Source organism: Dasypus novemcinctus, chromosome 11 (genome assembly GCF_030445035.2).
Source record: "Dasypus novemcinctus isolate mDasNov1 chromosome 11, mDasNov1.1.hap2, whole genome shotgun sequence".
NCBI lineage: Eukaryota > Metazoa > Chordata > Mammalia > Cingulata > Dasypodidae > Dasypus > Dasypus novemcinctus.
The window spans coordinates 27,328,202-27,352,252 of record NC_080683.1 but is presented as its reverse complement, the minus strand read 5'-3'; the positions used below and the strand labels follow the sequence as shown (position 1 = coordinate 27,352,252).

General features: G+C 35.8%; 1 protein-coding gene across 6 annotated transcripts in view; it reads right to left on the bottom strand.

The window, feature by feature from the left end:
* The window catches only part of MLIP (muscular LMNA interacting protein), a 266,818-nt gene that overhangs the window by 81,855 nt on the left and 160,912 nt on the right, over positions 1–24,051 (bottom strand). For 3 of the 6 annotated variants that reach the window (XM_004475365.4, XM_004475367.4, XM_004475366.5), the window contains 4 exons: positions 21,974–22,045; positions 4,842–4,904; positions 4,675–4,758; positions 4,517–4,567 (listed from right to left, as the gene is read on the bottom strand). In XM_004475365.4, the coding sequence (XP_004475422.1) occupies positions 4,517–4,567; positions 4,675–4,758; positions 4,842–4,904; positions 21,974–22,045 (270 nt within the window). The remainder of the gene's footprint in view (positions 1–4,516; positions 4,568–4,674; positions 4,759–4,841; positions 4,905–21,973; positions 22,046–24,051) is intronic. The other 3 variants (XM_071218524.1, XM_071218525.1, XM_058306895.2) reach the window with 2 other exon arrangements.

The following is a 24,051-nucleotide window of genomic DNA, read 5'->3' as shown; positions in this document are numbered from 1 at the left end:
ACCGTGCTGACCAAATACTTTTCAAGTAAGTTGTTGAAGAAAAAGAATGTAGGAAAAAGAGTGTTGAAGAAAAAAAGACCTATAATTTTATAACCAGTGAAACTACAATTTAAGTGAAAGAGTAAAGAAGATGTTGTCAGGGCCATAAGGCCTCAGAGTCGATATAATCTCAGAATCTAAGACCTAGCTGAATACAATCTTTCAGCAAGAGCCCAGGAAGAAAATAAATCCAGGAGAGTTATGAATACGTGTAAAATAAAGTCCTAAATAAAGAAACAACAGTGCCTAAATTAAGAAGCAATCAAGAAAATGTGTAATCACAAAAATTCAGGTGTAAAACTCCAAAAAATACAAGCATATTGTGTGTGTGCAGGTATATGACTAGATTAAAAACAGTGGAGACCTTTGTTTTGTTCAGGAGTTATCTTTCTGCTTCTCTTTAAACAGTTTTTAAGCTGGTTTGAGAAAAATGATGGCAAGCAGTCGCCATGATTAGTTTAGCTTTGTGCTTTGTGTTCCAAACAAATGACTGGAGGGGGTCATTGGTGGCCCTCAATTTTGTCCCTTGAAATGTCTGATGATCCCCAAGCCTTCTCTTGTCATGTTTTGCCAAGGGACAGCAACAGATAGACCCTCTGGGAAGAGCTCCAAGTTGACAGTGATGAGGCCAGATTTGAGCTAAACCAAGAATTCTGCCTGGTCTTGAGAGGTGTTTTAGCACCCAGGGACCTCTTCAACCTGGGAGTCTGAGCCCATCACAGAGGCTCACTGCTGCCCTTTAATGCCCTCACCCCCAGCCCAACTCAGCTGGAGCTGTCTTCCAAAACAAAATCTCCACTGCTTTATGGCACAGTGAGGACTGACGTATTTAAATCACATCTGGGAGTGAACGGTAGCACAGGCCCATGCCTTTTTCTTAAACTGTGCTCGTGTACCTCTGAGACTTTTTAACCAGCCTCCCACCAAGGCATTTAGAGGTGTGGTTGAGTTTCAGAGTCACTTTCATGTTGACCAGGGTCCATCCAAAATCTGTGTCCTCTGTAGGTCAATTCTGACCATTAGTTTTCCCAGGAGGACTAATGAACTAATGGCTTGAGGAATTTGAGGGCCGCCATCGGGGAAGAGGGGCCTTCGTCATGCAGCCCCTAAGAACAGGACTTCATTGAAAGCCGTAATGAATCAATCAAGGCCTCCTTCACATTGGATTATAGCGCTAGGACTGTAGTTGGAAGCTTACTTTCCAAACAAGGAAATGAACACAGGATTTTCAACATTCAACAGTGTGTTGTATCCTCATCACTGCTAGTTACAAACTGCTGTCTCATACTTCCAGATGCGAGTAAAAAGAAAACATTAATTTCAGGAGCATATGCGCAGTTTACTGACCTTCCTTTTGCTACTAAGCTATTTTCTAAAAGAACACAAAAAATACTCTTGAATTTAAAATTTGACTATTAAAGTGCCACTGAAATTCAGTAGAAATATTGCAATGCTGGGGTTGTTACTCTAAGAAGCGTTCTTAACCTTGTCAATGAAAGATGTAATTTTATTTTTTAAAAAGAACAATAGATCAAGAGACATCAGTGTTCAAAAAAAAGTGGTGAGTGATGAAAAACGGTATGTACTTACCTAGTTTTAGGAAAAGATAAGATATTGATAGACTTTAAAATTGACAGGAAAATAAACATAATTGCTGGCTTTAATAATTGATGGCTAACTATGAAAAATAACAAAAATAAAAAGTAAAATGAAAGACAAAGATTTTCTTTAAATAGAATATATGAAATAAGATGGCAGAAATCAGTCCTAATATAATAAGAATTGAAATAAATGTTAATGGGTTAAGGTGACAGATAAACAGAATCTCAGATTGAACATAAAAATTTATATCCAGAAAATAAGTTGTCCTGAAGAAATTTAGGCAAGAGGTACAAAAAGATAGAAAATAAAGGAGAAGAAAAGATATACTGAGGGAAAAAACATGTTAAAAATCATAAACTATTTTATTCATAGACTGAAGAGAAAAACCCCAGGGGCAAAGAACTATAGGTATTAGTAAAAGTTATAAAAATTAAAAGAGAAGTGGTAAAGAATACCAAAACATAAGCACCAGCAATATATTATCATCTCAAGGTATATTAACCAAATCTAATAGAGAAGTAAATACTTCTCTAGCCTGATTGTTCTCTTCCTATTGATAGTAATCAACACTGCTGTTTATATACATATTTGTTTTTATATTTTGTTTCTACATTCTCCTCTTGTAGTTTGCATGATACCACACTGTTCTGACTTACCGCAATGACCATTTGTAGCTTCTGTGTTGTGCTCCTGCACCTCCTCTCTTGGACCTGCCAGGTTTCATGCTGGGAGCTCTGCACAGGGCACTCACTACATCTCCGTGCTGCCTGTTCCCAGAGCTCTACTCCTAGACCCAGACACACTTCGAAGGTCTCTGTGATGCATACCCCAAACTCATCCTGTCCAGAACGAACACAACCCTCCTTCCTCCACCACAGTAGGCCTCCTGCACTGTTGCCTATGCTCAGGGTAGAGACTTGGGGTCATCCATGATCCTTTCTCCTCCTCTCCTCACCTTCAAACCCTTAGCACAACTTTCTGATTCTACCCCTGAAATAGAACTCAAACTCGCATCCTTCTCTCCAGCTCCTCAGAACCTACCCTTGCGAGGCCTCCATTACTCACGGGGACCTGGTGGCCTCCTCACAGCAGCCATTGTGAACCTTTTAAATGGCCTTGTCTCATCCCTTCTTATTTTTATGGCTTATCATTTTCCTCAGAATCCAGACTTCTCACCATGGCAAATCAGGATCTAAACCATTGTCTCCAGCTCACATCAACCTCATTTTGTGCTGTTTCCCTGGATCACTGTACTACAACCATCTTAATACACAGGAAGCACTTTCCTGCCTTGGTGAAATCTGTATATGCCTTCCTCCTGCCTGAAACCTATTCTCTCTGAACTGCATTTGGTTACCTCATCCCATCCTTTGGCCTTAGCTTGAATTCAACCTCCTGATTCCTACATCCAAAGTATGCCCTTTAGGCCATTCTGCCTTCATCACCATGACATTCCTAGTGCCTTTCAGAGCCAGGCCCAAAGTAGGCACTTGGTAAGCATTTGTTGAATGAAGCAATTACTTTAAAGTTATTGACCTAGAACAATATTTTTAATACCACACATATAAAATTTTTGTTGAATTAATTGATAATATAAAGCAGCATATTGCTTCTTAAGCCTATTCCTATTCCATTTAATATAATACAGGTCTTTTTTATATGTTTAACAAATGATATTTTTAAAAGTGTTTAAAAATATATATAGCTCTTTGACGAATCTAACAAAATCATTTTTTGTTTGTTTGTTTTTTCCTAACAATGCTTTCGATTTTTAGCTTAAAAGTCTCAAAGGATATCCAACAAAACGGATTTCAAATACAAGAAAATATAATTATTCATTGTGGGTCCTCTCTGCTAAAATGTAATTCCTTAATAATGGCTATGCTTGGTTACTGGGTTTCTCTGTCATTATTAATGGTTGCTTTTCTATAATGCTCCAACTGAAAATTGGAAACACTCTTCTAAATGTGAGCATTTCTGCATATTTAACACCTACTTCACAAGCACACAATGTTTCATTTTTAAAAGGACAGGCAGTAAGTATTTATACTAATTCCCGGAGGGAATGTAAGGCTGGAAAAGAGCCAACAACTACCAATAAGGGAAAAACCACAAGCATTTAAAATGTTTGGATCAAAAGATGTGTGCAGAGTATTTAAAAACATAATTTGGAGAAAATGTAGTATTTTATCCCAACAAATAAAAATGGCTACACAATAAAAAAGAAAATGGTTAACTAATTGCAACAATTATTAAATTAATAGTACTCTAGCAATCTAAATATCCAAGTTTCTGTTTCTGTGAGTCAAAGAACAATGAAATAAATTCAGTGAACCAAAAGAAAAATTCCAAAAATAACATTTAAATACTAAAGCCCTTAAACCAAACCAATGCTGGCTTAACATTATTAAGTTAGCTAGTGAACATTAGTCTACTTCATTTTCCACTTCTACAATTCTAAGTGACTCTGTGAATTACATAAATACTGAAACAATGGTTTGAAATGAGAATAAATTACAAATTCTATATTTGGCTCCATATAGCTTCAACATATAATAATATAGTCTACTACACTGGCTTTCAAACTATTTGGAATATGATCCATAGTAAAAATAGATTTTTTTCTGCAATGTTGTGCATACATACCTTTGGATGTACATGTAAATCAATTGAAACAAATGTTATAAAATAGTACCTATTCTTATTATTTTTTATATAGTATAATATTTTACATTCTTACTATTTTATGTTTTAAATGTTGCTGCTATCCACTCAATTAATATCCCAATTCACTATTTGCCTTTGTCCTGCAGTTTGAAAATCACTGGTCTAGTGAAATCTATGGTTCAGTAAATTATATTATATATGTACATACTTTGATTGTATCACAACTCAACATCTTCTGTGAGGAACTTGAAGGAGAATTCTGGAAAAAAAGAAAGAAGAAACCTATGATGCATCATACTAAAACAGAGAGAAAAGATGAGAAGCAAAGCAAATGTTTGAATTGCACATTCTAGTCTAAGGCATTACCATAGACAAGGAATCCTGTAAGACCTTATCAATGGTAGCACAGAGCTCTTCAGTTTGCTGCCTGAGCTGTGCAGGGGAAAACAACTGGAAAAATTGAAATCAGGTACTGGATTAGCAATGAGTTTTGGGATTTCATACAAAAAGCAGGAGTCATATGAAGACATTACCTCCAAAGGTGTGTCTAACATGTCCTTGGAGAAACTTTCAGTCTTGACTGGTTCATCTAGTGCCTAGTGATAAATAAAATCATTTTACATGAGGTTTTTAGTCAAATATGAAGGTAGCAGAAAAGTCTCTTTAAAGAAAGCTCATTTAGATGGGGAGGAAATCAAAAGGAGCCTTATGTCTTAACTAAATTCTATATATCTCAATATTTGTAAGAAAAAAATACTATGAGACACTTGATGAACTATTCTCTAACTTGGAAGCATTTTGCACTGCGGCGGCTTGCTCGGTCAGTAGAGGTGGGTCTGGCTGCGGACGAGGGGTCGGTCCAGCTTTGGACGAGGGGTCGGTCCCACTTGGGACGAGGGGCCGGTCCGGCAGCAGACGAGGGATCGGTCTCACAGGGGTCGCGCGGTTCGGCTGACGGGGTCGCCCGGCGAAGCCGGCGACGAAGGGGTCGCCCGGAGAAGCAGGCGACGAACTGGGGACAAGGGAGGCCAGGCCCTTGTCGGGGGCTCTCAGGACTGGAGGGCGCATGGCAGAAGAACTACCGCGGAGACAAGGTAAACACGCAAGTCCACTTTATTGAGGGAGAGGCAACAGTTTTATAGGGGCTGGGGAAGGCTGATTGGTCGAAGCCACGCCCTGTTCTGGTTGGTTGCCAGCGAAAGGTCAGTGGGCGGTACTGGACGGGGGAGGGGTGGTGGTTAGGGATTGGCTGTTGCTGTTGCTGGGGGAAGTGGCAGGGTTTAGGGATTGGTGGCTGCTGTTGCTGGGGTGGAGGGCAGACTGGAGTTTCCTGCCCACGCCTGGCTGTTGCTGCTGTCGGGGGAGGGGAAAAGGGCAGACTGGATTTCTCCGCCCACGCCTGGCTGTTGCTGCTGTCGGGGGGAGGGAAAAGGGCAGACTGGAATTTTCCGCCCTGCGCCTGCGCAGGGAGAAAGAAGAAGAAGGGTGCCGCCCCACAGGCATCGTGTGGCACCATCCAGGAGGAGGGACGGCCGCGGAAGCATGGCTGCCGAGAAGGGGAGACCCGAGGGCACTCTGCGCCCATGCCGAGCTCCCTTCAGGGGTGGCGGTGAGTCCGACCAGCCACCCTATTATGGGGGCAGCGGCTTGGCCTGCCGCGGCCGCTCCCCTGCCAGGTCAGCAAACCACACTTCAGCCCGAGGGGTGACCGCATTGCACATTTTTCTAATTCCTCTTGTGAATTAATATCTCTGATATAAGGTGTCACAATCAAGAAATGAGGCTAAACTTTTAAACACACAAACAAGAATTTGGGCTATTTATACATCCAGATGAGCATTGTCCCCTACAAAGAAGTCACTTTGGAAGCTACACACAGAAATAACAATTACCAGGAAATGCAAAAACATCTTTATTTTAAAATGACCTCACTTTACATCATCTTTATCCAAAACATCTTGACCACCTAATTTATCAGATGTAGCCTCAAGTGACATTTAACCATTTTCAAAATGAAAAACACTTTTTATATATTGTGATATATTTCACATATATGATTAAAGAGAGTAATATAATAAACAATACTAAACACTCCATCAAATAAGAAGTAAAATATTCAAAATAATAGAATACTCCTCCCTGATTGCTTTTGCTACTTCCATCATTTTTATGTATGTCTTCTGTCTTCAGATTTTTTCAACATATAAATATGAATACACATCACTAAACAACACATAAGATTGTTCTGCCATTATTTAATTTCATGAAGTAAAATGTGTGCCTCTGGAACTTGTGCTTCTTATGTTTGTTTGAAGCTGTATAGACTCCAGGAAAATGTGTTCTTTAAAGTTAATCCATTACTGGGGGTGTGGACCCAATGTAAGTAAAATATTTTCATGAGCAAGATCTTAACATAAGAAGTGACCCATCTTATTCAGGGTTGGTCTTAATCCTCTTGCTGGAGTCCTTTATAAGAGACTGTAATTCCAACAATGACTGAGAAAGTCAAAGAGCAAGAAGCTGAAAGCAATGAAACTGAAGAAGGAAGAGACCAGCAGAGATCACCATGTGCCTTGCCATGTGACCATGTGATCACTGGAAGCTGATTTTCAGGGAGATAGTGTCACTTGATGATGCCTTGATTAAGTATTTTACTCAGTTCAGAAGTGTAAGCTTCTAAGTTAATATTCCCATTGTTAAAAGTAGACCCATTTCACAGTGTCTACATTTCAGCACCCTAGCAAACTAGAACATTTGTTTTTGTTGTTTAACATTGGGTCTTTGAAATTATCCACGTTGCAATTTTTTCTGTCATGTCACCTCTGCATACTATCCCATTGTATGTATAGTCCATATATTTTTTCTTTTGCTGAACATTTAGAATATCCCCAATTTTCACCATTACAAACAATACAATATCATCCATGTTTGTGTTTCTTTACATACTTGTTTAGAGTTTAAGACTAAAGTAGCTGCATAAGAGCATAACAGATTATAGTCAACTTTTAAACTCAGATATTGTGAAATTGCTCTTTAAAGTGATTGTATATTTTTAGTCATAATAGTAATAAATGAGAGTTCTTGTTTTCCACATTTTCACCAACACTGCATATATTCAGACTTTAAGAAAGTTAATATTCCAATGTACATGAAATAGTACTTCACTTTGGTTTTAGACTTCATTTCCTGAGAATATTTGAGGCTGAGCTCCTTTCATATATTTACAGGTCTTTCACATTTCCTCTTCTGTGAATTTTCTGTTCATGTATCTGTTCATTTATCTATTGGGCAGTCTGCTTTTGTTTAATTTTTTTTTGGAAATTTTTATATCATCTGAATACAAATCATTTGTCAATTATATCTGGTGCAAATGTCTTCTCCTAGTCTTTGCTTTCTTTTTCATGTACGGTGATGATGTCGTCTGATTATACCCAGAAGTGTTTACATATTAATGTGATGAAATATGTCAGCGTTTTCCTTTGTGGTTGGAGCCCTTTTTCAGAAATTCTTCTCTGCTCTGAAAGATCACAAAGATATTTTCCAACTTTTTGTCCTAAATATTTAAAGTTTTGCTTTAAACTTAAATCTTTAATGCACATGGAATTTATTTTGTGGGATTAGGTTTTACCTAATTTTTCTTTGTGGATAACCAATTCCCCTCTTCTTTATGATGATACTGTGTTATTCATCAAGTTTACATATATGTGAGTGGGTCTAGATTCTGCTTTAACTATCTGTTTATTTATCTGGTTTGTCAATAACACACTTTTATACAATAATTTCATAGTAATACTTACTATCTGGTAGGGCACTTTTTTTCACTTTTATCTTCTTCAAAAATTCTTATCTAATTCTTGGCCCTTTATTCTTCTAATCTAATTTTAAGATATATTTGTCAAGTTCCACAAAAATCTTGTTGGCATTTTACAAGGAATAGCTTTTTTTTTTTTTTTTGTAGATTAATATGAATAGAATTGAACCTCTTTACAATGAACATTGTTACAGATCTTTAAATATTTCTTGGATATCTTCCAATATAGTTCTATTTTTCCCCAAAATTATTTTATGTACTTTGTTAAATTATCAGTATCCTCTTTAAGGGATTGCAATTGTAAATTATACCTTTATAAAGTTTTCTGTTTATTGATGGTATATAGGATTTCAATTCCTTTTTATGTTCACTAAACCTGGTAAACTGTCCTAGTTATTTTAGTAATTTAGTAAATTCTCTCGGATTTTCTATGTAGGAAAATATATTGTTTCTATCTTCCAAATCTTTACTTTTTCTTGTCTTCCTTTACTGCCTAAAACCACTAATAATATGTTATCTCATAATTGATTTATAAAAGAAAACCTATAATATTTTACCATTAAATATTTTTGCTAAAATTTTGAGTATAAACCCTTTTGTAAGAAAAATAAAATGACTTCACATCTTTTAGGAATATTTGCAATGAATTTGTGCTGATTCTGTATCATTGCTTTTTCTAAATGTATATGTCTTTATCCCATATGAGATGTCTGTACCTACATGAGATAGCCATATGGTTTTCCTTTGCAATTAATTAATATGATAAATTATATTAATGTATTTTTATAAAATTAAATCAACTTCATATTCTTGGGATAAACCCAATTCAATCATGATGTTCACATACACACTCAATGTTTGTTTTATTTGCTAATATAGTTTTAGGATTTTTGCATTTATGTTTTGAAATGAGATTTACTGTGCTTTTCCTTTCTCTGAATTCTTTATTAATTTTGATACCAAAATTATTTCTAGCCTTATAACTTGAGTTATAGAGTTACTATCTCTTTTTCCATCCTCTTTAAAAGTTTGTATAAAATTAAATCTCTTTTGAAAGATCGATAACACTCATACATAAAATCATCTAGACCTGATGTAACCTTTCTAGGAAGATTTTTTAAATTACTAATTCACTGTCTTTAATTGTTTTAGGAATTACTGACTATTTTACTTCAGTCAGATTTGATAAAATATAATTTTCTAAGAAAGGGTGACTTGTCTAAGTTTACCAATTATTGCATAGAGCATTTCATAATGTTTTCTATTATCTTTTTAATGTTGACTTTACATGTAATTATATCTTCATTACCATTTTTAAAATTTATTTGTATGTACCCTCTTTTTTACTTAATCAATATCTGGAAAATTATCAATTTCCTAGTCTCTACATTAACTTTTAGCTTTGATCCTCTTTGCATACTTATATTCCATTTCCGTAATTTCATATCTTTATTTCCTTGCTTTTACATTCTTTGGACTTATTCTCTTTCCTAATCCCTATAAATTGTGATATATGGTATAGTCATTATCATTCAACTCTAAGTATATTTTTTAAAAATTTCCATTATCCTTGCTTAGACCTATGGATTATTTAAAAGTAATTTTTCTTTTTAATTTTTAAACATATGGAGATTTTTCTTCTTTTTTTAATATTACCTTTTAATTTAGTTATATCATGGTCAGAGAACTTCTTACTCATAATGGCAATATTTCATGTATTTTGTATATGTATTTGGTATAAGATGTAGTCAATTTTTGTAAATATTCCACATGTGTGTAAGAAAATTATTCTCTAATTGTTGGATACAGGCTTCTGTGTATGTGTGTGTAATCAAAATTAATTGCTTAGTTCAAATCATCTCTACTTTCACTGGGTTTTTTTTCATGTTTAATCTACAAATAATTGACAATAACATGATACATCTCATAGAATTATAGCAGGTCTATTAATTTCTCCTTGTAGTCCTAAAAATTTTTGCTCAACATATTTTTAAGCCATTTTATCAGCTACATTCATAATTAGAAATAGTATAACTTCCTCCTGAATTAAATATTAATCATGATGAAGTATCCTCTTTATCCTTAAAAGTACTTTGTGTCTTCAAATATTGTGTCTGATATTACTAACTGCTTTGATTAGCATCCATACATTAAAGATCAGTGGTTTGTAAACTGCAAATGGTGGGTTTCATTTTTTAATCCAATTTTTAAATTGATTGAATTTGTTTTTCTTATTTATTTTTTCCCCTGTACTAATTTGGACATTGTGGCAAAGAATGGCAGGTACTCATCAACTTCTTTCATTTTCTTTGAAGCACAGTTATATAGTTCCCAGACCTCAAAAATTTAGGTGTGGGCACAAGACCGATATTTGTACATGAATGTGAGCAAAAATGATAGTAATTTCTGGTGAAAAGCACGTAAGAGTGAATATGACTTTTCGTCATTCTCATCTTCTTCAGATAACAAAGATTCAAGATGGAAATAGCCTATATTCCTGAGCCATTATTAGAGGAGAGGCATGTAGGAGGCCAAACAGAGCCACACCAAACTGTAACTTCAGAAGGAAGTATATATTGTGTTAAGGCACTTAAATGTCAGGTTTGTCTGTTGTGGCAGCTAGTGTTGCTTACATTAACTAATACAGGCACTATAAATTATATTCTTATTTTTTTTAAGTAATAAGTGCTGGAATTTTTCCATGCATACGAAGGTCTAACCCAAACAGTTATACATATTTCAAGCAAAATCATCTTTTAAATTTATTCACATATTCACATTTTTCATGCTCTTCACTCCTTCCTGAAGTTCCAAGTTTCTATTTGAAAGGAGATATCCTTTCACCCTGAAGAACTTCCTTTAGCAATTGTGTAGTGCAAATCTGTGGTCAAAGAATTATCTTAGCTTCCTTTTAGCTGAAAATATCTTGATTTTGTTTTCATTCTTGAAGTAATATTCTCTGGATATGGAATCTAGAGTTTTCTTCTGGCCTCTTGTTTCAGATGGGAAGTTAACTCTCATCTGTATCACTGTTTGACTGCAGGTAACAGTCTTTTTCACTCTTTCATTTTTCTTTTTTTACTTTGGATTCTATAATTTCTTTTCAGCAGTTTAATTGTGATGTGTTAAGGCATGAATTTCTTTGTATTAAACCTGCTAGAATTACTGGAGCTTCTTGAAGTTATATTTTTATATCTTTCATGAAATTTAGGGGATCTTCAGCAATTAATTCTTGAAATATTTTTTTCTGTGCCATTCTTTCTCTCCTCTCCTTCCAAGACTCCAATTACCTTTTTTTTTAAAGATTTTTTTATTCTTTCTTTATTTCCCTCCTCTTCCCCCTGCCCCGCCCCCACCCCAGTTGTCTGTTCTCTGTGTCCATTTCCTGCATGTTCTTCCTTTTGTCCACTTCTTTTGTTGTCAGTGGCACGGGAATCTGTGTTTCTTTTTGTTGCGTCATCTTGCTGCGTCAAGTCTCCATGTGTGCAGTGCCATTCCTGGGCAGGCTGCACTTTCTTCCACGCTGGGTGGTTCTGCTTATAGGGCACACTCCTTGCACTTGGGGCTCCCCTACACGAAGGGCACCCCTGCGTGGCACGGCACTCCTTGCACGCATCAGCACTGCACGTGGGCCAGCTCCACACGGGTCAAGGAGGCCTGGGGTTTGAACCGCGGACCTCCTATGTGGTAGGTGGACTCCCTATCTACTGTACCAAGTCCACTTCCCTCCAATTACCTTTTGATGTTATCTACAGGTCCCTGGATCTCTGTTTATTTCTTCAATCCTTTTATTCTTTATTTTTCAGATTGGATGATTTCTACTGTTCTATTTCGAAGTTAACTCTTCTTCATCTCCAATTTTCCCTTAAGCCAATCCAGTGAATTTTTTTATTTCAGATATTTTATTTTTCTGTCTAGAACTTCCATGTGTTTCTTTTCTATAGTTTCTATTTTTGTGCTGATAAATTCTATATGTTTATGCTTTGAGAAAATGTTCCTTTACTCACTTGAGCATAGTTATAATAACAGCTTTAAAACCCATACCTGTTAATTCCAAAATCTGGATCATCACTGGGAAGATCTCTATTGCTGAGGAAGTCATGGCATACCTAGAAGCCATCTCCCAGCCCTTGCCAATCCCCTTCTTTTCTACTGTGTGCAGATATTTTGATCTGTTTCCATTCCACAGCCCGGAGGAGACATTAGATCTAATGGAACAGCCAGACAGTACCTTAAACTGGAAACTGGGAACAAGCAGCCCAAGCTGCTTATCAGTGGAAACCCTCAGTGACATACCCCCTTTCCTAGAGTTTTATAAATACTCCACCCTCAAGCAGTACAGATTTATCTCTCCTCTCCCACATGAAGTTTTTGGACCCTTTGTGCTATATAAGTAATAAAATAGTCATTTGCCAAAAGTTTCTGTTTTACTTGAATCTGAACTCACACAATTCACCAGACAGCAACTCACTCCACATCTATTAATTTTTTTTTTCCTTTTGTGTCTGGGCTACATTTTCTTGTATCTTTGTATGTCTAGAAATTTTGGATCATAGCCTGGGTATTTTGACTGATATTCTGTTATGTTCTCCTGAAGAGTATTATTTCCATGTGTGTTTCATTTTAGCAGGCAGTTAGTTTGACTAAATTCAAACTCAAAACTCTCTGTCTCCTGGTATTGGGTGGCAACTGAAATCTCTTTTCAGCTATTTAGCCCTTAGCTGGGCTTAATAGGGATACATGTATAATTCAGTGGCCATCCAGAGATTTGGACAGGATTTATACAGCATTTGGTCTCCCTTTTTGTTGTCCTATCCTTTATTGGATTTCCCCCTCCCTCACTTTACAGTTTCTGTACGAACCCATATGCGGTTCACTGATTTTTCAACCAGTAGTCTACAAGTTTCTGTCTGAGTTTTAGCTGCTCATTTGTGAGAATCAAGGGGCTACTATTAGGTGGAAAACCATAAAATATAGAAATCCACCTGACGGTCACTTCCTTCCCCCAAGTGTTCACCGTCTGTAGTTTCTACTTGCTCTTGGTCACTCTCCAGTGCCTTTAGGCAGTTCTAATCTATATTTTTCCAGAGTTTATCATTGTTATCTGCGAAACAGTCCAATACAAGCTATTCTTCCATTTTCCAGAAGCAGACTGAGTCAAATTCATTTTAATATTAATTTTTCAGCACAAGTTTTCCTTCTTATAGAGACTGTATAAATTTAAATCCCAAACTCACCTGAGGGAAGGCACATGATTAAAGAGCTTTTAGCCTTTATTCCTACCCTGAAATCAAGTTGACATAAGAAAGTTTGCTTGCTGTTTCACTTTGCATGTTTTGTTTTCCCCCCCATCTATCCTGAACCTGAGAGTAAAACCCTTTAAAAGCCCTGGCTTAATGATGAGGCTGCAGTTCCAGTTCTCCATCTCACTTCAGTCTCAAGTCTTTCTCTCCTCTTACCAAGTTAACAACAAATCCCAATCCTGATGTTTAATGAATCTGACCGCATCTCCAGAACAACCAAAGCCTGCCACACTGATTAACAACCTGCATTTCAGCTTGCTTTTGGTGTTTGGCCCTTATTACCCCTGATTTTGTATGAACTCATTTTACTTTTGGGTTGAACTATATGAAATTGCCAGTATTTGAGTGAAAATAACTTTCAAAGATGGTAGTTTCATGTGATTCAACCTATTTTTTTAAAGTATGTTTATTTTATTTTGGTCATCAATTCTGGGTGTTTTATGACAAGAAGTTTTTCAAGATATCTAGTTGCATATTGCAGGGACAGATGCAGGACATTGTATATCCTGCTATAACCCACTGGATGGACTGGGGGAGAGTGTGAACTACAACATAAACTATGGTCCATGTGATGCCGCAGCACTCCCGGGTGTATTCACCAAGTGCAATGAATGTGCCTTACTGATGAAAGGAGATGTTGATGTGGGCGGAGAGGGTGGGGTGGGAGTGGGTATATGGGAACCTCTTGTGTTTTTTAATGTAACATTTTGTATTTATCTTTAAAAAAAGACAATAATTAAAAAACAATTAATTAATTAATTTTTAAAAGGAAGGTAGACTAATTACAATCCCTAATTGTATTTTTCAAAACTTCCTTGTTCTTATGGAACTTCTGGAGCTGAATTGAAGGTGAAATAAAGTTTAATTAAAAAGAAAAGATAACTAGTTGCAATCCACTTTCAAAGTTTGACAATCTGACCATTAAGTTTAATCAAAAAGATGTGCCATGAGTTCTGAAGGCAATTCCAAAAGAGGTCACAAAAAATATGTTAAACAATTTCAGACTAGTTGGGAATAAGTATCTGGTTCCTCCAAGTAGTTAGTTTCAAGAGAAAAAAAATCATTACTTCTGTAAATATGTTCTGGAAGGTTTGTAAATAAAAATACTCAGTTCTCTGTTGTCATGTCTTACATAACCTTTTAGAATTACAAGCTGTCTTGTCCTCTTTTGATTTAACTCCTATTCCTTATTTCTTCATTTTCGTTCTGATATAGCTATATCATTTCTAGAAGGATAACACCAGTCATGGAATTACAGAATTTACTCTTCACCAGAATCTATTTTCATCCTTTTAACATTCAGGAATATAAAAGATGCAGAACTATATAAACCCTCAGCAACATAAATGCACCTTCTCAATGGGCATCATGTAGAGTTGTCATTTTGGCAGGAGATACACCCTTAAGAATTCAGAAGAGTGACATGTAAGTAGATAAGATTTCACCTTTCGCCATATTTCAACAGCTCATAAAGGAAAATACCAGCTAAGAAAATTTTTCAAACTCTACATATCTATATTAAATAATAAAATTTGGAACATTGGCTATAATAATCTAGTAGAAATAGATAATACTGCCTCTTACTGTTGTAGGTTGAATTATGTAACTCCCCACCACCCCCCCCCAAAAAAAATCCTTAATCTTCATTCCTGTGGGTATGAACACTGTAAATAGGATCTCTTGAAGATATTATTTTTAGTTAAGGTGTGACCAAACTGAATAAGGTTGGGTCATAGGCCAGATTACTAGAGCCCTTTATTAGCAGAAGAAATTAAGACAAAACAATCCATGAGAATCTAGAAGCCTGAAATCATTTGAACCTGGAAGAGAAAGGAAGGGGCACTGCCATGTGATAGAAAAGCCAAGTAACCCAAAGGATTTCTGGCAGCCAGCTCCAGAATACCATAGTCTTTGGACAAAAAGCATTGCCCTGCTGACACTTTGATTTTGGATTTCTTCTATCCTCAAAACTGTGAGACAATTAATTCCTGTAATTTAATCTGACCCATTGTATTATATTTGTGTTAGTAGCTGGGAAGCTAAGACACTTACCATAAAATTCCTTTTATGCTTCCCTCTTCCAAACTCTAAATTTTTGATTACTCAAGAGAAAAAGATGGCAGAGAACAGAAAATTTCATAAAAATAAATTCTAGGTGGTGTTCATTGTAACTTTTCTCTGACATGGTCTCTAACTATAGTACTAACTATAGAGAAGACAAAAAAAAAAAAAAAAACAGAAATGAAAGACTAGGACTAAGACCAAACTCCTTAGAAGAGAAATTTGGTCTGGACCTTGTTTTGTTTTCTTGTTTTCCCATCTGCTCCTCACTTACATGCTGCCCTTAAACCACAACAGACAACTTGGGTTCTTTGAACTTGTGGTGATCCATTGTACTACATGCTTTCACTCTGCCTAGACTATGCATCCTCTACTCTCAGTCCCCTTAAAGAATCTTAATCATCCTTACAATCCAAATCAAACTTTTTTACCATGTCATTCTTGGGCCTCACAGCAAGCAGTTTGTCACCCCTTCTTTGGGGCACCATAGCATTTTTCCCATACATTTTGTATCATAATTACTTTTTTTTCCAAATGCATCTCTACCTTATTTTACCATTTGTTCTATTAGAAGGAGAGAAATGCAGTATTTATCTTTGTATCCCCAGGATAGAGCACATGATAGGTGCTCAGTAGAAATCTTCATGATGGATTGAAAAATTAATGGATTAATAAGTGAAGTTAAATGAATGAATGGATAATAGATATAATGAGATTTTAGTATTCTCTGGTGAAACCTTCTGGAGATATGGTTTAAATTCTTTGAATATTTTAAGGAACAAATAAATTATTCTTCTTTCCATATTACAATTGAATTTATTTGCCATCAAAGATTTGAGCATGTTATCAGTATTAGCAGAGTGAGCTATTTTTTCAACAAAAATCAAATAAGTTTGATATATTGGTTAGTCTGTGGAAACTTACTGCAGGCAGATATCTTTAAAATATTGATAGTCATACACAGATTAGCAAAAATATCTATTCAGACCCCTTGGAAAACTAGGCAAGAAAATTGGTACAAGGCCAGTAATGCTGAGACTCTGAAATGGGGCAAATACTCAGACTGTATTAAAATGTCTTGGGGAATCAGTTTGAGTTTAAATATTCTTGAAATTTACTAGAATTTATTTTTCATTTTACTAGGAATTACTTGTCAAATGAATCACCTTGATCCACTCCCTCCAGCAACCATAAAAATGGTTTTTCTCCCTTTGTAGTTAAAAACATATCAAAAGAAAATATATTAAGCTTCCACTAACAAGAGTCTGACCATAGATTGCTTTTTGACAACTTAGCCAGCAGGATTGCACTGATGTTTTAGATGTATTCATTTTGAGTAAAGTTCTCTCCAAATAGTCTCCAATAAAATTATGCATTAAAATATTTTTTCTGCCAAATTGGACTATTATCTAATGGAGGGATAAATGTGCCATGCTCTGAGTCACATTTTTAAAGATTCTCACATAATGTAAATTATGAGAAATATTCTATAATTAGACATTTTTATATATTGATCACAACAGCCAACTTCATGGTCCAATTTTTGAAACTTGGCATAGTAAAGCTGACATTTCGCAGAAAATAGTTTCTGAGTTTGGCACTACATTATAATTAAGAGCCGAGGACTATGAACACATATTGTAAATCAAAATTCTATTGGAAAGTAGGTCAATAAATTGCAATAGATTCTCCCCACTCAAAAGGAATATCTCTGAAATAATTGCAATCACTTCTTTAGTTAAATATATTGAGTCAGTCTAATCTAGCCCTTTAGGAGAAAGGATTAAGTTCTAAAATTCTGAAAATAGAATGAATTATTTGCACTCTAAATGGAGTTTGAAAGTAAATTGCTTCTAAAGGAAGAATAGCCTAAAAGGGCTTGTAAACTTGTTTTGTGATGCCTAGACTACTGATCAGTGCATACACAATTGGATCTCAAAATTTCTTGGGCAAGTTATATATTTTAGTAATGATCAAATTCACCTCTATCCCCAATGATTCATGCTAGCCCTAAACGTTCCTATATTTTATGGATATGACTAGTTATTTGGTAGAGTAAATCCCCTGATGACTGCAAAAACTTTCTTTATATTCAGTCATCAATACAAAACCATTTGTAGGAATATTTTCAACAAAATAAATCTCGCTTAGATTATCTAGTTGGAGATTCAGTTCTGAAAAGCTCTGAAGAAAAGAGAAAAAGTGCACTGTAAGGCAAAGGAACTTCCAGGTCTATAAAAGCACAGCTTCTTTAAAGATGCAGGATTGTCATATGATTGGTTAACATTAAATTTCAAGGACTGAGGAAATATGCTTAGCATTTTGGTTCTGAGATTTTTGGCGGATTAAATGTCTGTTCTTATTACACAAATGGGAGTTTTTGCAAACATTACAGACAGTTTCAAACCTGTTCCATCAAAGCTAAATGGCAGAAGAACCCAAAACTTTCCTTCATTTACTTAAGGATATCAGAAGGTTGCTCCTTATTTCTAGCCAGCACTGCCTCCACTCTAATTTACCTCACTTCTTTTAGTACCTTAAGGAATGGGGCTTTTTGCAGTCCCTTACTCACTCAAGTCTTTTTAGAACTAAAACTTTTCCAATTGCTTTTATTTTTCCTCATAACCACAAACTACTTTATTGTTCTAATTTAAAGAGGATTTAAATGCATTTTATCAGGTAATGAAAAGTGTTTGTAGACAGGGTTCCAAAAATCATCATCTCTTGCTCAGTATTTCACTTTAGATAGCTAGCTATCAGTGCTGCACAGTGAGCAAGGCAAAGGTGGGGAGATCATCAGATCTGGTTTGAGTGCCAATGCAGCAACTTAGTAGCCCTGATGCTTTGGGAAATATACCAGGCTTCTCTGAGCATCAAATTCCTCACACAGTTGTAAAGATGGTGAGGTATATAATTCAGAGCTGATACACTGGAGTAATCAATATGGCACCATTGTGACTAGATTGTCTAATCGTCAAAAGGTGCCAATGTAAAACCATCTTAATTCCTTTTCATCAGAAGGTCCTTTATCTGTTCCACAGAAATAGCATGGATGAGGCTTATATTACCCTAAAAGAAGGCTTATCTTTTGCCCATCAGACTTAGATAATAAAAGAAAAAATTAGTCAATAAGAGAGCAATACCTTTAACATTTTCTGCAAAGGACATCAAGACTAAAGAAATGTCCTGTCCATATCAAAATTATTTTCTCTACAGAGCTCAATATATTATTTAACACACTGCCATAAAGTCTGTGGACAACCACAAATACAAATAGATCTGATTACTTTGTTGCTGCTTTATAATTACTTGTATTTCATCCTCATGTCAATCTAGAAGATGATTATTGGCAGGAAATTCAGCCACCCTGAAGCCAACATGCTAAAATATGCCTTACATTTATCTTATCTTGTAAAGCCTTCCTTAAGACCTTAAGTTAAAACCACTTTCCTACTAAATGTTTACAGGGGAAAAATGATAGATTGTGGGATAAACCATAAATTTAAGTATTGATGCAGACAATAAATTACAGGCAAGAAGTACTAGAAACCTCGTGTTCCCTGCCAACAGAATTTACTCTTCTGAAAATGATGGACTTCATCCAGAATGATTAAAGCTGAAACCAATCTAGTGATTCAATGACAGCTTAATGCTTGGAAAGTTGAATACTGATGTCAGATCCATTGCAAGGGATCCATTGGAGAAAATCTTGCTTTTAAAACTAGTATTATTTTCAAAAGTAATTCTGGTTCCTTGTTAATTATACAACATATTGTGGAACAAAATGTACCATAAGATAACCACCACAGGTTTCATCTGGAGGAGAGAATAATCATTAAAATATTCAAGACTTGCACTGGAAACATTAGTTCTATCTTCAAGGCATTCTAACATAATGGATTCTAGGACAGCATTATAAAGATATTGCTGTATTCACCCTACCTCTTATTGTAGTGTTCTGTGTGATATTAAAAGGATCTCAGAAAAACTGCATTTTAAAATATTCAAAAATCTTGATTCTTCCCAAAAGAAATGTTTCTCAAGATTATAGTCCTAATTTTCCCACTCAATTCAGAAATAAGTCCCTTCGATTTCAATGGCATAGGATGAATTTCATTGTATAAACAGATGGATAAAAATGACTAAATTGCCAGATTTATTTTAAAAGTCTACAATACTGAAAGAAGCAGCAAAATATCACTCAAGAAATATTATTGAAAATGGAAATAAACTCTCATAAAATCTTGGAGTAAAGCTTTTATAATTTAAAAATCCACACAAAGTAAGTTTCTCATTGAGAAACACACAAGAATATCAGAAAAAAATATTTAGTATTATATAGAATCTAAAGAAGGAACATTCATGTCATATGCAACCTTTCACTAATTCAAAGATTTATGATTCAAAAACATTTTATCGGGGAGCAGATGTAGGTCAGTGTTGAGCACCTGCTTCACATGTATGAGGACCAGGGTTCAATCCCCTGTACCTCCTTTAAGGAAAAAAAAATAAGGAAACAAATAAAAATTAAAAAAAAAAAAAAACAATTTATCTTGGCCAAGTAACAATTGCCAACCTTAGTGCTTATACAATAACCACCCTCCTCAGAATAACATTAAGACATGATATCTATATTTTGTTACATCAAAAATTAAAAAAAATACATTTTCCTGCTGAGTATATTTTGTTCAAACTTTAAAATATAAAACCATATATGAACTTGCATTAGGTTGACTATACATCTCTATTGCCATGTACCTTTATTAAATGGATGTGTGATGAAACTGGAAATGAAATTAATGATTCTTCTTTTGTAATCATTAATTAACAGATTACAATCTCTCTAATCCAGTTAATTGGAAGAGGAGGGAGAAAGTGGACAGAGATTCTAGGGCCAATACTGGCATCCAGCCTTATCTCCTGAAGCCTTTCAAGGATTACCTATTGTATACCTAAACAAAAAATTAACGTAGTGATACCTCACAGTTCCAGAAGAATATGCCAAGGTCTGGTGTGGCAAGTATGATGGCAGGAAAACAGGACATGACCCTATTTTCCCCTTTGACAAGCTGCTGATAGGGAGAAAGTTTCCCATTTCTATGAAAGGAGACACTTGTAGCCAGATTTCTAAATGTCCATCCGACATGGGCAGAGGGTCTGTAGTGAGAGAACATGGCCAGAATGGTGCAATACGGTGACCCCAGACAGTAAGAGAAGGGGCAAATTCCAAATCCTCCTGAATCCTCCTGAAATCAGTATTTTAGGCCTATCTAGTCTTTGAAAGAGCTAAATAGAAATTTAGGAAAGAAGCTGGATAAAAAGATGCAAATTTTCCTGTAGCCCAGTGACTCTCTAATCCAAAGCATTCAGATTTCAGACACAGAACATAAATTCTGGAACACAAGTGGATAATTTGGATTTAGTTATTGGAGATGCACGTTGTAAGAAAGGCTGTCTATTTTCACCTATATGCTACTTAGCATTTTCCACTAACAACTCCTACTTTTTAGACAAGAGCGCATACAAAGGTTTTATTCCCCAGCTCCTTCTACAAGGACAAGAATGCGGATTCACAAACCAGTGATTAAAATGGCACCTGGTTGACAAACATTAACCTTTTGACAAATGATAGTAACCGTATATGAAACACTATAATTACCAGGAAAAAAATGGGGGCTCAATGCTGTAAGAGTTGAATTACTTAAATAAGCCCTTATAAAAAGAATATATTAAATGAATAGTTTCACAGACTTGGTAACTGATTTCACTTCAGTTCTGATGAACTCCTCAATTTGGACTTCATCTGAACATATGCAGTGTGCTTATTAAAAATGACTTATATTTAATCTACCTACAAAGGTAACATCCTCTAGTTTTATAAATAATAATACTTAACAGCAAAGCAAAAATATCCTGGAAACATGTGAAAGCAGCTGGAACACTGGGAGCAATCTCAATCCTCCCTCCCAATCACAGAGGCATGATCTGTGCCTGGCAAGAATGGATAGAGAGATTTAAGCCATGATGGGGTCAAAGGGGCTAAGTTGGACCCTCAGCTAATGTGAGCCCAGTGGCGGTCGCTATTAATAACGAAGTCTTGTCAATAACCAAGCTGTCCAGTTGCCCAAATGTAACGTCTTTCCACCTCTATAAAAGAGGTCAATATGAGTAGATATGGACCATCTTGAATATAGCAACCATTTAGGGTTCTGAAGGAAAAGGATCTGTCCAAATCTGAACTAAGCTCCACAGGGCTGCTTCACAGTGGCCTGGACAGCTCTACCTTCCATCCAGCCTCTAGTGATAAATCAATAATGTCCCCAGTTCTAACCACCAAGATGTTCTCATTACATCATTCCTAAACTCAGAGCAGTCTTTTATTTTAGTAAAAGCAGAATTTTATAACAAATCTTCCCAACAGAAATTTGAGAAAACATTAAAAATGGCATTAGAAACATAAAATTTACTCTACTATTGAGCCAACACTGACCTTCTGTTCCAAAAGCAATGTGTTTGTAGGGATTGCTGCAAAAGCCTTGTAGCTTGACTTGGTCTTGTATTGCTAGAATGAGTAACCAGAAAGTAAGAGTGGATATGAAAAGGGGAAAGAATGTGACATAATTTTAGACTAGTTCTACCAAGTTAAATGCCAGGTTATCGTGTGAAGAGAAAAGTTATTATGCTTGAATAGCTTGTTTTTGCAGAAAAAAATAGCTCACCATGTTAATATTTTGTTAGAATGAGAAGCAAAAAAAAAAAAAAAAATTACTATACTAAAATAGCTGGAGACTATGGGCAATTTATATGCTACCCAGTTTTAGAAGTTAAAAACCACCATTTCCAGAAACATACATATAAATTTCTCATTAGCAGCATTCCCTCATAGGAGTATTATTCTACAAATACGTGTTTTCTTTCTGCTTACTCCTGAAAAGAAAGTGGTGCTTCCCTGCTTAACTCCCTTTCCACGGCCCCTCTCCAAAGCTGACATTTTTTTTATTTCTAGCACCCTAAATTTATAGTATTTTTTATCATTGTATTACAATTTTTTGCCATCCCTATTTTGCCTGGAAGGTGTTTTAGAGGTGAGATTTTATAACATTTCTCCCTTATTTCTAATACCTAAAGCCAAATCAGCATAGAGCAGATGTTCAGAAAATGTTTGTTGACTTTAAGTATTTAACTGAAGGCTATGATGATAAGATTTAGAGGACGAGAAAAAAAGATTTTAGTTCCTCATCCATTGTCAAGTCCCGGACAATACTTGCTTAAAAACTTCTCTTTCACTCTCCTTGAAACATTCCCTAAAGGACATTTCTAACACAGTAAGTTCCAGAAATCTTCAGTTGCCTCATGGTGTGAACTTTCAAGAGTTGAACTCATGACCTTAGATCCTGTTTTCCTGGTGAAGTCTCTTCTTCGAGTTAACAGCACACCTACTCCCCTAATTAAAATGCAGATATTCCTTTGAAGGGTAAGAGAGAGTTTTTGTCAGTCATTAACACCTGAGTGGATAGAAGCACAGGGTATGGGAGACAGAAATGGAAGTGACAGAGAGGAGTGGGAACAATCCTGGAGAGTCTGAAATTCTCAAAAAAAAAAAACAAAAGAACCTTGTGGAGGAGGTGGAATAGGAGATAGTGGATAAAAAGCAAAGAAAACCAGAAGGCGCTCAAGTCTAGTTTCAGCTGGTCTCATAATTTCGCATGTGGCTATCATGACTGTTGAGTGTTTGTTATTTTTTTACCTTTAAAATATATTCAGAAATCACTTCTTTCCACCTGCACTTCTCTACTCTGCTGAGAGCCACAGTTTTTACTTGCCTAAGGTGTCCCTGCTTCTCCTCTCACCCCATTACAGTCTATTCTCAACACAACAACACAGAAGCCAGACAGCTATGTTACTTTATTCAAAACCCTTCAGTGGCATCCTGTCAGACTTTAGAGTGATCTATAAGACCACAAACTCAACTTCTGGTCACTCCACCCCCCCACCCCCCCCCCACCCCCATGCTCAGGTCACTCTTTTATTTTTACTTGCCAAACATTCTCTGGTCTAGGGGCTTTTTTGTGACAATCCCCTCTTAAGCAGCATCCTCTCCTTGGATGTAACCTTCTCAAAGAAACCTCCTCTAACTACTCGATATAAATTTGCAACACCATCCCTTCCTCATCCTCTTTACTCTGGTTTACTTAAAATATAAACTTTCTTTGGATGGTATTTTTTAATGTTTTTTTCACTAAAATATTTCCACATCTTGAAAAGGAGTGGAAATATTTATTGAATCAATGAATGATTTGTTTGAACCCAGACTGACTATTTTAACTCATGGAGACATATTCTGCGTTGCTTATTTTCCGTATTACATGTGGTCCAGAAAGAGAGAACAAGTCAATGGACTGACAGTTGCCACCAAGTCTCCAAAACGATGTATTTAGAAGTGTTTCAATGCCTAAAATAAATGACGATTTTATAACTCATTCTTTAAACAAGCTATGTGTCAAAATAGCTTTCATGTCATTGGAGGCCCTCGTACTTGGAAGAGATTTTCAGACCATCTTCAGTGAG